Genomic DNA, 16,872 nt, shown 5'->3' on the forward strand with positions numbered 1-16,872 from the left:
CAATTTGCGATTGGATTGTTGAAACATGTAGACAACATGAACTAGAAAAGTGAGCAACAACTACTCCCATATAGTTGCTATTTGGTTTCTGATGTTGGAGTAACAATGATGTTATCAATGTGAAAATGATGGAAAAAGATTAATATATATATATATATATATATTTAATACATTAGTCATTGTAGATAACGAAATTTCAGTGAAATAAATGTTCATCAATGCATTAAAGTTTCGACGTGTCAGGATATATGTGGCATGCGCCACATTCACACAAATTGTACAAATAGCATGTGATTCAACAAAATCGGCCGAGTCATCCAGAAGGACGTGTGTCAACACTTGGCGGAATGAATGATTTGATTATAATTTAATTTAATTAAATACTAATTGATGGAGTCAAATCACGAACCGATCCACAAATCGAGTTCTGGTTCTTTCCTCAATTAACCAAGCCACAAATCAAGGCCAAATCCATCCGTAGTCAAGGCTCGGAGAGTTTATAAATAGGAGGCTCCAAGACAAAGGAAAGATTGATAAATCATTTCACGCCCAAGTAGTGAAACTTTGAAACTCTAAAGCTCTCAAACATCCAAATTCCTCAAATTCCCAAATACACAGAAGAATTCAGAAAGCCCTCTACGTTCTTTGCCAAAACCTTTGAAGAATCATCAAGCACCACTACACATGCCGGTTCTTCCCTCGCCACTAGCCAATTCCTTGCGACATCCGTTCATCCAAGATCAAGTCATCGTGACCCTTAGATTAACAACACTACATGTTTGGAGATTGAATCAGAGGATTCAAACTGTAAAGAGATTGTAACCCTAAACTCGTTTATACAACTATTCTTTGTACATGTGTTCTTGTCTCATTTGTCGCAGGAAATTCGTGTTTACAGTCACTATTCTGGTATAGCTATTACTTACTTTTTAGATTTTTGTCAAATTTTTTTCGTTGGCAACACCATTATTATTGCAACAACAATAACCAAATAACTATGGAAATTGAAGGGAATTCTAAGGTGCAAATATAGATTATTATTCGAGATTGGAAATTGAAGGCTCCAGTGTTGACTCTTCGACTACAACTCTCAAGATTGGAAATTGAAGGTTATTCCAACGTGCTAATATAGATTATTAATCGAGACATTCAATTACAATGGAATATCAGATCTCTATTGTTCAAGATATTTGGCATTCGTTGGAGCAAGATATCACAGTTTTCAGTTACACGTATTTTTGTCACCTGTTAAAGATCATGTACACGAAAAATTACTCAATTTGGATAATTTTTAGCCATTCATATGCTTCAAATAAATGGACATTTCATCATGAGGATGATACTTGTTATCAAAACCTTTTGGTTTTACATGCATTGATGGCTAAACGATCTCCGAATTGAATGATTTTTTACATATATAATCTTTAGATGATGTAAACAGAATAAATGGATCCGATCATGATGTTTGTATGGTTAAGATACACAAAATATAAGTGGTGTAACAAGTAGGTTCCCCAACACAAGTTTCATAATCCAGGTTACTTATCTAATTTTTTTTTTTTTTTAGCGTAACAAGTATTTTGTTAAGTGAATAAGATGAAGAACTCATCCATTGGGAATACAATTTCATGATGATAAACATAACAGAAATACAATACAAAATGTATCCATATAACCACATCTAACCAAACGGAAAGAAAATAATCACAAGGACAAAACCTTCCATCATCTTTTGATGAACTTGGAAAAGATGACGCTCATTCGACAAGCTATGAGACATCACGAAGATGTCCTCATAGTCCTTTGTTAGGAAGCAAACAACTAAACCACAACAAAAGAAAAGGATAAACACAAAATAAACTCTTTAGAGCTACGAATCCTCAATCACGGAAGACACCCACACCTAACCACCAGGAAAGATAAGCTCACAAGGCCTAAACCCTACAAGCCAGACCTAACACCGTCAAGACACATGAGGTAAACATCGTACCATCACTTGAAGACTTTGCAACAACAAGAAAACATGATTATGAATCCCTTGAACCACTATAACTACCCAACAAAGAAAAGACTAAATCACTCTTTGAAGAGCTTGCAATCGTCGGCAAAAATTCCTGCCATGAGTCATCTCAACCAAAAGACGAGCTTTCTCCACATAATCCTTGCCAAGCACACAAACCCCAACATCGCCACCTTAAATTTGAACAACAATTGTCACTTTAAGATTCATGGTTGAGTGGTAAATCATAACTGCTACAAAAACTCTCCTCCTAAAAAAGAGAGTGACCACAACCACAATCACAACTTACTTTTTGGGTCTCATCAGTCATCACATACAATTTGATCCTACAACTGGATTGGCAATCTTAACTCCCATTTGATTTCTCCAGATCTTATTGGGTCTCTCAGCAAAGTTAACCAGCTTTCTGTTTTTGTGTTTGTAATTTTTCTCAATTCATGCACGTTATGAATTCTAACCTTTTCTCTATCGTTCTAATTTTGTGAGATATCTCCGAACAACGAAAAGACTTGTAGTTTTAATCTGTCCTTTGTATTATTTAACACTTAATTATTGTCTTGCATTGTCTTACATAGTTTTGAACTTATTCTTCTATCTGCATATTATATATCTTATTTTGTTTGGTCCTTCCAGAACCAAACGTAGGTGTCCCATATAGATTTGCAATCTGCACAACACAAGCTGCCATATATAGCTGTAGTCTTCTCTTCTATACATGATGCATGCATGGATCCAAGTACTGGGATGGGAGTCATGGGACTTGTACATCTCCTGCTGTGACAGTGATAATGTCAGAATGAGATTCCAACTCATTCACATGATAAAGTAATAAAATGTGAGCTTATGTTTACACTTTCAAATGTGAAAGTAAGAATTTAATTTCGTCAGTGTCACACCCCGAAAATTTGTCACGAGACAACAGCACATAGAATCTCAAGAATGTATCGCTCAATCGTCAAAGCGTTCTATTCCCAAGTACCTTCAAGATACATTGATCACTTTTTAAATAAATAAAAACTGGTGGATCAGACGTTATAATAACAACGAAAATTAAAAATATTTGAAATATTTTACAATCGCCAACCAAAGGTTACAATAGTATGGTAGTTCTATGTAACCATAAATATAAATATTGAGGAGTTGAACATATTTTTCCAAAATTCTTCGTCTTTGATAATAAATTCTTTGGGTCTCACAATCAATGCCCAGAAAACTTTCCCTACAAGAAAATATACCTATATCAATTTGAGATTGGCGTGTTGAAACATGTAGACAACGTGAACTAGAAAAGTGAGCAACAACTACCCCATATAGTAGCTATTTGGTTGCTGTTGCTGGAGTAACAACGATGTTATCAATGTGAAAATGGTGGAAAAGGTTAAAAATATGTATATGTGTGTATATATTTATATATTAATGCATTAGTCACCATTGTGGTATGGCTATTACTTACTTTTTGAATTTTTGTCACATTTTTCTCATTAACAACATCATTGTTACTGCAACAATAACAACCAAATAACTATGGAAATTGAAGGTAATTCTAAGGTGCTAATATAGATTATTAATAGAGATCGGAAACTGAAGGCTCAAGTGTTGACTCCGACTACAACTCACCAGGTTGGAAATTGAAGGTGATTCTAAAGTGCTAATATAGATTATTAATGGAGACATTCAATTACCATGAAATATCAGATCTGTTGTTCAAGATATTTGGCATAAGTTGGAGCAGATCTCACAGTTTTCAGTTAAACATATTTTTCGTGCTGTCTAGCAAATTTAGGACATGCTTTATGACCATTTATGTGTTTGGTTTGGAAAAGCTTCTAGTATAGTATTACTAGGTTAAAATTTGACTTGTATGGGTAAGGATTTATAGAGGATCCTTGTTGTAATTTATTTCGGCTTTCAAAATTGATGTTGCGGTATTGATGTTAAAAAACCGTTCCATATAAATTTTTCTCTTCGGGTTGAGTTGTAAGAATTTGTGTGGTCGTTAGCTTTTAAAAGTGAAGCAAAATAATGAAGATTACGTCAAATTGCAACATAAGCCATAAAACACCAATTTGACTTTTACATGTGTTTGGGCTTCATTTTGTAATTAGCCCAATAAGAGAGAAAATAGGGCTTGGTGGGTTGCGTTGAACATTCCATTTAATTACTCAAACCCCAATCGTTTTAAGGCCCAGTGGGTCAAAGGGGCAGAAATGTCTATGCAGATCAACCAACTTGACGGATTAAAATTTACTTTCTCAATAGGAAACAGTTGTGCCCTGTACCACTGGAAATATATGGAAGTAATTTTTCTGAGAAATTTTACGGTTCGTGATTTCTAATTTTCAAGAGGACATTACGACGCAGGCTAGTAAAACATGCGCGGAGATTGCGAAATAATATAAGGTGTCAAATTTCAATTAAAGAAAACGCCCAAGGAACAAGGGAAGCATCGAGAAGAGTTCAAGACCAACCCAAGGTTCAGAAATTAATTAAACATGTAACCAATACTAAGAATGATGCATGATATGAACATATAATGCAAATACCTTCCACCTAAATTGAGATTCTAAATTATTCAGTTGTTATTCCATACGATTGATAGTATCATAAAATTTATCAGTTCATATCAACGAAATGATGAAGCTGTAGACTATCAAATTCAAGCACATAATAGCTTGAATCATTTTTATGCACGGTTGCTCCTTACACAACGAAATGATAGAGAGTTATAGGAATTATTTGGGTTTCACTCTTCCATGTGGCACATGTTAGGTACTCAAGCCCAAGGGAAGAGCTCAACCCAAAAGACTAGTCCAATAGGTGGGAGGACCCAAAGAACTTAAGAACCCCTACACCCCCATAAGTGTAGTTGATGTGGGATCATAACATTACACCACCCTTCAGAAGCCGACGCCCACGACGACCCTTACTTTGGTGGCTTTCACTCTTAACAATGGCGCACCCTTTGGTCGTCTCATTAAGGTAGCCCTTTCCAGGTAGCCCCCTCCGCCACGTCGGGAACTTAGGCTCTGATACCAATGTTAGGACCTACTCTACATCTTCCACAATTGCAAAGAGAGAGAGTAACAGAAAAACAATACCAACAATACAATTTCATTAACTCATTTTCTTCTCTTACAATGTACTATTTATACTAATACTCAACTCAAACTGTCACCACAAGTTGATGCCATCTGGCATCCTAACAGCACAAGGGATGGCTAACTAATTAAAACCCTAACTCTAGTTCAATTCAGATACAACCACGTAAACCAATTAGGGTAGAACATTATTATTTGACTCTAACAAGTATAAGGTATAATTAAATTTGCATGTTTTTATGGAATTATATGACGTGTGAGCGCAATAGTAACTTAAGTTTTGCATCCATCGACATTCGACAGCACACTTTAAACTAGTTATATATAATAAAACATCAACACGTGAAATACAAAGTAGATAAGTACAATACAAGGAGAAAAAACACCTCAATTCAGAACATGTTACAATGCTACAAATCTTGATTAATTAATACAGACGATGTTGAGAACTAGCTCTAACACCGCCGTTCTTTTGGTGATATGGAGACCTGTTACTACTATGATGGTTATGTGCTGAAGAATATGGTTCCTCATCATGTCGTCTCCCATTGGATTTTGTACATTTTGGTTTCTTCTTAATGTCGTTAATCTTCTCCAGAACTGTCAAAACCTCTTCCATGGAAGGTCTGCTTTTAGGATCATGTTCTAGGCATTTGAGAATAAGCTCAGCCGCTTGGAAGGCACCTTTTAACGAGTATTCCTCTCCAAGCCCTGGGTCCATTATCTTCTTCAGCCACTTTTTCTTGTGAAGCGACGGCCTCGCCCAATCTACCAAACTGTACTCGCAAGATGGCCGATTACTGTCAACTGCCGGTAATCCCGTTAGCATCTCCAACAATACGACACCGAAACCATACACGTCGCTCTTTACGTACAAGTGCCCTGCAGTTGAACATGCATGTTAAGTGTTTGGAAAATGTTCATTTGCTCAACTACTTTACATGTAGAATTTATATTTTTAAACATAAATAAATATATAAAGGCATATAAAGCACCAATTGCAGGATATTTGCTACAGACTTTCTCATCGTCTTATATTTTAAAGCATGTTGAAGTCGCATGATCTATTGAAAATGAAAGATTATGTGCTCTAAATCTAATCCTCCTTGTTTTAAAATATATAGTAGAATTAACTCATTAAGTATACAAATGAAATACATTACATCTGTTGATTTAAATATTTTGAAATTTAATCACTTTTATATACTTTTATTGGAAATTGTCACAGTGGGTCGATAGTATGATAAATAAATAAATAACTATATATATATATATAGCAGTCAAGTCAAGTCACCTACACGTACGTTAAGTATTGTTAATATCTTACTGTATGTATACGGTATACCCTATACGTACGATAAGCTGATACTAGCTTAAAAAATCATTTAGCAGTCAAGTCACCCAATGCAATATTTTTCTTGGCCGTAAGTTAATATATTATTATAGTCTCTGTGGAAATCGTGTATCTCGGACTATTGAGAAAAGTAAGTTTTTCAATCATTGACTCAAATCTCGTCGAACCCCACCAAATGGACATGGAGGATCCATGTACCTTAATCTATAAAATTCACGTATTTAAATTATTAAAATTTGATCAAACAGTTAAAATTATTATAATTTTTAAAATAAATCTCTATTTATAACTGTTGAATTAAATTTCAATAATTTTAAAATTATTATAATTTTTAAAATAAATCTCTATTTATAACTGTTGAATTAAATTTCAATAATTTAGATACATAAATTTGGTAAATTAAGATACATAAATTCGAAAAGGACCCATGTCCCACCAAATGCAACGTAGAGTTTCTCTCCTTTTCCCACTTGATCAAAAAATTCAAAAGAATAAATACTAGGAAGACGACATAAAGTTTTCCAAAATGAAAGTCACTACTTAAAAAGGACCTCCCTTCAATAGAAATAGGCAGCGTGAAAGCTGGGTCTACTGACAAAAGAGTGATTTGCCTATATGCAATAAGACACTTTTAGATCCAAGTCCAAAAGTATAGGTTATTTTCTAGGGTGAGTCTAGTTATTTAATTACATATTTTCATATTAATTTTGTCTTCTTAGATAAAGATATCTAAATTCATTAACTTTTGTGATAAAGTTAGATTATAAAAAGAAAAAGTATGTAATACAATTAATCTGTGTTATAGGTAGACTATGAACAAAAACCTATGATATATGTAGATAAACAATTACACATATATTATACCTATAAGCATATGAAACCTAACTAAAAGATACAAAAACATTTATATACCTTCAAGCAAAACATATTAATTAGTGATACATGTTGATATAAAAAAGAATCTTTCACATAGATAGATAAATAAAATTAACTTGTGATATAAGTAGATTATAAAAATTAAAAATAAAATCTATAAATGGGGTTTAGAGTAGAAAGAAGAAGAACAAGAAAAAAAGAAGAAGAAATAATTAAAGAGATAATTAGGAAGAAATTAATTTTTATAGTAAATCTTATGAATAAATAAATAACTAGTGATAACAAAAAATCCTAAATTTAAAGGATTGGACTTATTCTAATAAATTGGATTATTCCTAATATTGGTTAAAACAAATTGGACTTAATTGATCAAACAATGGATTATCTAACTTAATCGATTAGTTTTTGGTCTAGTGTTATTTTCTTTCCAAAGTTTGAAAAGTTCCTAAGTTAAAATTTGTTGGAGTTAGGCTAGAGTTCATATAATTAAACGCCAAATAAAAACAATGCTCAGTGACAGTAAAGAAAAAGTTGTATGATTGAGCTAGTTTATATACATTTTCATGTGAATATATATAAATAAGGAGATTACATCCGACTATTGAATCGATAATTGTATTAAATACTTGTAATTATTGGGGGAGTTTGGCTAAGCCACATAATGGGCAGCCTAATTTGGTATCGAATTCATTATCCACGTGATTTGAACCTAAGACGTTTCATTTTTAAGTGAAGAGGAATACCACCAAACCGTAGTACTGAGTGGTATTATTATTCTTGATAATGATATAAAACTGGATTCACGGTGGCTTAATGGTAAGGAAGGCAAGTAGGGCAGATCAATGAAGACAGGACACCAAAGACCAAACCATACAATATATATGGTTTCGAAACAGAGTGATATTCTCACTGTCTTGGGATTTGTTAATGGTTCAAAACTGTAGCCTTTTGTTTGTTTCCCATTTTTAGGTTTTTTGTACTTGGCACAGGGGATCTGATTTTTGGAGTTTAGTGTTTTTGGGAATTCCATGGTGGGTAATACTTTTTCAGTAGTATTAGTTGATATCTCGTGCCAATTTGATTACATGCTATGATTAATATGATTTTATTAGTGGATAATTAAAGTGATTAATTAGTTGCGCTTTTCTTTTGTTTGATTGATATATGTAAAATTATGTACCGAAATTACAAGAAAAACTTTGGAGAAGCTAGTTCGGAATCTATAGATCCTTCAACTAAAAATTTTGATTCCAAGGAGTAAAAATGCTGAATTCTCCATTGTATATACATATACACAATAATCCCTTACTAAACACCACCAAGTGGGTCAGGGCCAGTTTAGTGTTGATGTACGTTTGTATAGAAACTACTTAGTGTTTTAAAAATAATCAAATGTAAAGAGAAGCCGTTAAATGTTTGGTCATAAATTTTAGAAATTAAGATAACATATGGTAATTATAATTTATGGTGAAGGATTTTGTAGTAATGTCCAAATAAGATTACCACAATAAAAAAGTTGAAGTTTACATAATAGATTATTATTTTTTGAACAGACGATATTATTTACACTAAGAGAGTGAGAAGTTGGCTAAGCCTTACAATTTTCTTAATTATAAGAAAAATGTTAGAATTTAAACTAAAGCCTCACTATTTTCTTTGAGGAAAAGTTCTAACGAAATGAGAGTTATTAATTGCACTTTATAAAAAGTTATCATGCACTTCCTTGTAAAATACCCAAAAAAAAAAAAAAAAAATCAATGAAGAGGAGTCCAAAATGATATTTTTAGTGTCACAAAAAATATATTTATCTTGAAAATTGTATTACCGGTTGCGACATATTCTGGAGCTGCATATCCCTGAGTTCCAATAATACGCGTGGTTACATGGGAGTTTCCATTCATCGGCCCTGTCTTCACCAGCCCAAAATCTGAAAGTTTTGCGTTGTAGGCCTAGATAACAAAATTACCACCAAGAATAAAGTCAATAAACGAAGGAAAAAAATGTCAATTTAGAAATTGGTGTCTCATTTTCTTCTACTTTGTTGTTTGGTAAATGACAAGGAAAAAAAACAAAGAAAGAAGAACGTACAAAATCGAGCAAAATATTGGAGGCCTTAAAGTCACGGTAGATGACTTTTTCTGAGGTGTGCAAAAAGACAAGGCCTCGCGCAGCTCCAATTGCTATCTTTAGTCTTATTTCCCATGGAAGTGGTTGTTGACCTTCTGTAGAATTATCATGATCTCTTGTTAATCATATATATTTACTGCCTACTTTTTGACTGAAGTGTAGTAGACCAAAACAGACATGCATGCAATATTGCATTACAACTAATCAACGTGAAACATGTGTGTATCCCAGTGTTTAAAATATCGATATCGTTGAAAATATCGATATGTAAATTTGTGAAAATATCGACGGACATATCGAATATTGATATCGGTTATTTTTGATGGAAATGACGAAAATTTAAATTGAAACTTTAGGGATTGTCAAACACTGATTTGGACAAAATATAAGAGTACCCGATATTTAAAAAATGTGTTAGAAATATCAACAATATTTGTCGATTTTAGCATGAACTTAAAAGTTTATCCGATACGAGATGAAGCCCGATTTCCAAATCTTTCTTTGATTTTTTTTTGGATATTTACATGGAAATATTGATTGTATCAAAGAAGTTTTAAACATTGGTGTATCCTTGTTTATATATGTTAATCTTACTTCTGAAAAGGTGGCCTTCCAAGCTGCCTTTCGGCATATATTCGTAGACAAGAAGGAATTGGCTTTCTTCACAGCAATGTCCCAGCAGCCTCACAAGGTTTGGATGATGACACTTCCCCAAAAAATTAACCTCCGCCTGCATATATACCAACCCAACTATTTAATATCATATATGGAAAGAATTAACTATTTATTAATTAGTCACTGCTAATAATTTATTTTCATGCAAATGCAAATATGTTTTGTGTTTATAAATGGAAGACCACTAAAGCTAATCATGATTCATCAGCCGCTAGTACGTAGTACTGCTACCTTAACAACTAAAGCCTGCAATCATGGAAGTCGTACTGTTCGATCCACTAGTTTATATACATTAGGGTTTTTTAGGTTTATTGGAAGGGTAATGTTATGGCGACTAAATTTGAAGACTAAGTTTTGAAAATTAAAGGACATGAAAGTTGATGATTTGTTGATTACTTAAACGTTGATAAACATGCTTATTCTTATTGGTGACACATCATTTAGTTTGAAAATTTAATCTCTCTAGCATTACTCTTATTGGAATCACATTTTATGTGTTAGTGAGGGATGATTGATAAACATTTTATTTTTTAATTTTGTTTTCACCTTTTTATTTTATTTAGTATAGTTGTTTTTAACGGAAAACTGAAAGTTTTGTGAGTTTCAAATTTTGGTTTGATTTTAATTTTTATATTCATTTTTTTAACTGAAAACTAAAAACAATTAGGAAACAAGTTTTTAAAAATTTGACTATTAGTTACAATGACATCTTGTGCCCAATAATTCAGGCCATGTCTAACATGAGGAGAAACATTTAACTCAAATATAGGGTGCCATATGCTTAATTAAGCCATACTAATTAATAATACTAGGCATATAATCATGTCAAGTTATATATACTAATATCATGCAAATTAATTTTACTTGGCTGGCAAAAGTAATTAAGCCTTTACCTAGTAGCCAAAAATATTGTGCATATAAATATGTGCATTATATTACTAATCTATCGGCAAACCCTAGCTAATTAAATAAAAAAGAATGACTTGCCTGCCATTCTTGGTGACCTTGATAGCTGTCTTCGCTGGACTTCTTGACTGCGACGGCCAAGCCAACGCCGACCTTAGACGGGGCATATGTGACGGGATCGACCCAGCCCTTGAAAACCCTTCCGAAACCTCCCTCACCTAGTATTGTATCTGGTCGAAAATCTCGAGTACACTTCTTCAGATCTGCTAACGTGAACTCTTTCAACTTTGGTATACATTCAATTGGAGCAGCTGTTGCTGCCGCAGCAGGAGGAAGAGGAAGAGCCACACCTCCAGCTGCTTCAGTATAATTCTTTCTGCTGCTGCTTTTGCTTAATATCACTTGTGCCTTGCTATCCCTTCTCTCCGTTGTTCCACCAGTACTTCTTTTGCCACTAATATTCCTAGGAACTTTTTTGGTGCTGACACCTTTTCCTACGAATCCATTGTTCTTGCTAATGTATCTCGATGCTACTGCCAATATATATAAATATTTTCATAAACGTGCATGTGATTAAATCCTCTTAAATAAATTCGCATTAATGAACACTTAAAACTTGAAAACCAAACAACTTTCATGGCAAAGAGAGGACGCAAGAAAATTGAAGTTTTCATGGCAACCAAACAGAAAATAAAGGAAAGAAGCAATTGAAGAATTTACTTTGGAGGGGAATATTTGTAGTAACTATGCATATATAATATATATATATATATATATATATATATATATATATATATATATATATATATATACCTAGGGTAGCCGGTTTGGTTGTAGATGCTGAACTATGATTGACAGGAGCTCCAAAACAGATTCCCATGGCAAGCAAGCAACCGATCGATGATCACTTAATTTGATCCAGATATATAGTGATGTGGTCTTCTGGTGTCTGTCTCCAAGTTCCAGGAAAGAGTGGAAGAAGCAACATAGAAATAGCCAAGCAAGAAAAAAGTAGCCACCTATAGAGCTCGACATGTACGTAATAAGTGTGTATTTGAGACTTTTGCCTTTGGACTTTTTCACAAACACTGAGACAGGGACATGGGCTTCAATATATATATTTTTTAAATAGAACGATATTATTCACACTGTTATGTCGCTTTTTCATATTATTCCCGCATCTTAGTCAATATATACTCTTTCTTGCCCCATATTTGTGCTAGTATTGAGGGAGATAAGCTAGTATATAGGATGGTGTTATTCACACACTCATTTTTACTTCTTACATAATCTTTTTAATTTCTGGTCATTGAATTGAATGAATTGAAGAATATTAATGGACACAAATTAATAAGGATGTGTGAAACGTAAAAATAGATGTGTGAATAACATTATTCCATATATATTAAAAAAATGGGAATAAAAGCTCAGACTATTAGAGGATTAGGACAAAATGATAAACAAGTGGAATTTTACGTGGCAGGTCAATGGCAGAGTCACGCAGACCAATCCCCACTTTGGGCGGCAGCTGCAAGAATCATGCAAAGATAGCTGCGACTTTTATCGACGAGAGGAATGGCGATTCGGACGACTCTGGCGACAAGAATCGAAGTACGACGATTATCTTGAGGACGAGCGTTGCCGATTCTCGGCAGTGGGCAGTAAAGATGAAGATGCCAAGTCATGACAGTTTAGTTAGCATAATCAGTCGATCATTTAGTTACATGTGTATGTAATTAGTTAGTTTGTTATAGTAGGTATGTAAATAGGTTTGGCTATATATACCAAAACAATGAAAAGAGGAATATTCAGAGAGACAATATTCTTTGGTTTCTTTTAGGCAGGCCTCCAGCCCCGCGTTCTTGCAGCGCGCGTTGGCCATGGTCTGCAAAAGGGACTCTTTTGAGAACCCAGAGAAACATAGAATTGCGAATGAGTGATTCTCTTAATGTCACTACAAAATTAAGAAGAAGTAGAGGCGTTACGTTAATAGTTGCATCCATTAGATAATCTTAGGGGCAAAAAATGAAAACTCTGCATCTAATAGTAAGGAGGGATAGATGACGTAATTGCATCCGTCTCTAATACTCTCATTGCCACGTAAGCATGTTTATTGTTGAAAAAAACAATAGGTTCAGATAATCAAATTATTAGGGGCATTATACTATTTATTCTCCAAATCTGTGTAAACCTTGGTTAATTTTCAAAGTCAAATGTCGGTTTGGTTTTCAAATCCTGAATTATGTTATATCATCAATATTTACTTTAATTCATTAATTAATTAAGTGAATGTATGTTCTTCCGCTTTAGTCTGCCATTAGAATTTGATTTAACTTGGTCGCCTTCTATGTAAGTTCTTCCTCTTGAGTCTGCCATGGCCATGACCTGTAAACAAAGAAAAATGAATCTGTCGTATAAAGAAGAAAAAAATCACAAATTAACCAAAACAAAATCTATAGAAAAGTAACTATGAAGAAGATTTCTGAATACAAGAAAAAGGGTTAAAAATTATAAAGCAATGACACCTTCAACATCCACCGCTTGAGCATTCAATCTTCAACAAGAACACAAATCAAATGTAAGTGAGCTAAACCAAATTTACGTGAGAAAGATAAAAAAAAAAAAACCAATTTATAGTTACATGATTTACCCAAAAAATGTAACAGATTTATCAAATCCAAAAGAAAAATTATACCGAAAAACACACCTTATCTAAAGAGGTAAATTCCTTAAGTTAGAGTAATGTTACACTTTTGCATTCCATTTAACATTTTCTGGAGACATAAATAATGTGAGTTGTACTTCAATGGTAGAGATGTAAACTTAGAATCTCATTTAGTTTTTTTTTATTTTTTTTATGGGGCCCCTAGAAGGGTCGTTGAGGGAGAGCGAAAAGTGCAGTCGCACAGAGAGCCCCAAATTTGAAGCCCCCCCCCCCCCCCCCCCCAAAAAAAAAACAAAAAAAAAATATTGTTACCATCTAATATTATGTAATAATGTTCTATATTTACAAAAAAGTACTTTTTTAGCACTTTAAAATCTCATTGTGCACCACTTATAAGAGTAATCCCCCCCCCCCCCCCCTCTTCTAAATATAAATTTTTGGATACAATGAGATGAGATATTTTCTAATAATAACACACTCAAAATGATATTTTTTTTCTTCCAATTTTATTAGATAATAGTGTTATATGTTCAAGTGAACTTCAAAGTTAGAGTTTTGAAGTTTTTTGTATTTCATGTTTGGTTGTTCAAGAATAAACAACTTTTGATTATTTAGTGAATGTTATGTTTGTAACTCTTTTTACTTATAATTAATTAATGACATTTGTAAACTTGCAATCAGTTAGTGCTAAAATTTATTTCGATTTAATTGATTGTTTTCTAGTATCAATATATTGTCATTTTTTTAAACTATCTTAAGGAGGGGCCCTTTTTCAAATTTCAAGCAAGGCCTTCGAAATTTCAGAGACGGCCCTAACGAGGCCCTCCTTCAAAAGATGTAAAAAAATATGCAAGTTTGCATTTTAATTTACATTTTTCGATCAAGATGTCAATTTTACATCTTTTCATTGGAGGACTTTCCGGCCAACCGAAAATATAAAATGCTCATTTCAAAACATTTTACATCTTCAATTGGAGATGCCCTCATGAAGAAAGTTTATCTATTCCAATCCTCTCTAAAATAATAGTATTAATGTGACATTCCACATCGCTCAGGGGAGTGATCCTTATATGTATATTCTCATCCCTACCTAGCACGAGGCCTTTTGGGAGCTCACTGGCTTTGGGTTCCATGGGAACTCCGAAGTTAAGCGAGTAGCGCATGAGAGCACTCCCAGGATGGGTGACCCATTGGGAAGTTCTCGTGTGAGTTCCCAGAAACAAAACCGTGAGGGGATAGTCGGGACCCAAAGCGGACAATATCGTGCTACGGTGGAGTCGGGCCCGGGAAGTGGTCTCGCCCGGGCCGGGATGTGACAATTTGGTATCAAAGCCCGGGCGAGACCACTTCCCGGGCCCGACTCCACCGTAGCACGATATTGTCCACTTTGGGCCCCGACTACCCCCTCACGGTTTTGTTTCTGGGAACTCACACGAGAACTTCCCAACCCCCATCCTGGGAGTGCTCTTGTGCGTTACTCGCTTAACTTCGGAGTTCCCATGGAACCCAAAGCCAATGAGCTCCCAAAAGGCCTCGTGCTAGGTAGGGATGGGAATATACATATAAGGATCACTTCCATGCGTGATGTGGGATGTCACAATTAAAAGGGATGAGCTTTACTCATGTCTAATCATCTTCTAATCCCCTCCAGATAAAAAATCATTCCCTCACCCTTCAATATGTGATAAAATTAAGAAATTATCCTTTCCGACCCAATCCTACGTACTAAACAAAATCCAAGGCCATTTGTAAGAATTGCCAAAATCCCTTTCAACATATTTTGGTCAGATTTGCATTTCGTCAGTGACAAATCCCACGTGCATCAAGATGATGCTACTAGATTATGCCTCATTTACTAAATACATAGGCCCAATATTTAGTAAATTCAATAAAACACCACAATTTGCATATGATCAATTCGAATTGGGCAGAATTCAAATTTTAGTAGAAAAGCGAATTCTCAATGACATAACAACAAAAAGGACATATATTCCATAATATTTGTCACCTTTTTTTTTTTTTCCCGGTCAACATTCCAGTCTGAACGTATTACTGGACGCTAGTAAAAAGTAGCAGCCAAATGGCGTTGGACTGAAGCGTGGATAAATAAATTAATAAGCTAATTGAAAGTAGCAGCAAGTACTGTTTGTCTTCTCGACATGTAAACAAAATATAAAACTGCATTTTATCTTCCAGAAGAAAATTATAGCCAACCTTAAAAATGGAAAGGGATTCGGATTCCTTTCCACTTAATCCATCAAGTTTGGGATCCGGATCGTTGAAATTTGATCCAACGATTACAAACAGGAGATCCCTTTAAAAGTTATAATAACTGTAGTCATTGGATCAAATTTCAACGGTCCGAATCCCGAACTTGATGAATTAGGTGAAAAGGAAGCTGGAAAATGATCCCTTTCCCTTAAAAATAGACACGATAAAGAAACAAAAATGCAATCTATGTTATTTCTTTCTGTGACTAATGACTATCTATTTTATTTTATTTTTTATTTTTTTATATAGCGTGATCTCTTTTCAGACTCGAAAGATCTCGTTTGGTATTAAAAATTGGATTGGAATAAATAAACAATTTTTTTTTTTCAGGGTTGTTAAAGAAAAAAATAAAAAATTTGTAACTTTGAGGTAGAAGATGAATTACATAATAAAATTTCAGAAATGCTAAGGAGATTCTTAAGTAGGACTCTCTATGGGCTTTTCACCTTCTCATTTTTTTGGCACAATGTTTTAGAATGTTGGCACAGTGGCGGAGAGTCCATAGAAAGTCTCATTTTTAAGGGAGTCCCCTTAACATTTCTTACAAAATTTATACATTACAATCCTCCTTATAATTGTAAGAGTAAAAGGAAGAAGTTTTCTTTTTGCCAAATCTTTTGTAATTCCTCCAAAATGAAAATCATTCTAATGCATGCTCAATATTTAGAGGTTATTTCAATCCAGTCCTAGATACTAAACGAGGGCAAAGAGAAAGCACTGGCCTCATTTTAGTCATTGCAGATTTTTTGAGAGCTGTTAGGCCTAGTTTGATTCCTATATATAAGAATTAGACATACTAAGTTTGATTCTTCTAACATTATTGCAATGGTAAGTTTGATAAAGATGAGTTCTATGTAGTGGATGAGTTACACACTCCTTC

General features: G+C 34.0%; 1 protein-coding gene across 3 annotated transcripts; it reads right to left on the bottom strand.

Annotated features, from left to right (window-relative positions):
- Positions 1-5,359: 5,359 nt before the first annotated feature.
- LOC137711261 (probable serine/threonine-protein kinase PBL11) lies at positions 5,360-12,027 on the bottom strand. 3 transcript variants are annotated; one of them, XM_068450493.1, is made up of 6 exons: positions 11,870-12,027; positions 11,138-11,589; positions 10,070-10,205; positions 9,437-9,570; positions 9,174-9,297; positions 5,360-6,000 (listed from the first exon to the last, which is right to left on the bottom strand). In XM_068450493.1, exons 1-6 carry the CDS (start codon positions 11,934-11,936, stop codon positions 5,546-5,548), a joined length of 1,368 nt encoding a protein of 455 aa, XP_068306594.1. In that variant the 5' UTR covers positions 11,937-12,027; the 3' UTR covers positions 5,360-5,545. The 3 variants fall into 3 exon arrangements, with proteins under 3 accessions (XP_068306594.1, XP_068306595.1, XP_068306596.1); XM_068450494.1 differs by having other exon boundaries at positions 11,138-11,586; positions 11,870-12,020; XM_068450495.1 differs by having other exon boundaries at positions 11,138-11,550; positions 11,870-12,019.
- Between the last annotated feature and the right edge of the window lie 4,845 nt (positions 12,028-16,872).

The sequence above is a fragment of the Pyrus communis genome, chromosome 12, assembly GCF_963583255.1.
Source record: "Pyrus communis chromosome 12, drPyrComm1.1, whole genome shotgun sequence".
NCBI lineage: Eukaryota > Viridiplantae > Streptophyta > Magnoliopsida > Rosales > Rosaceae > Pyrus > Pyrus communis.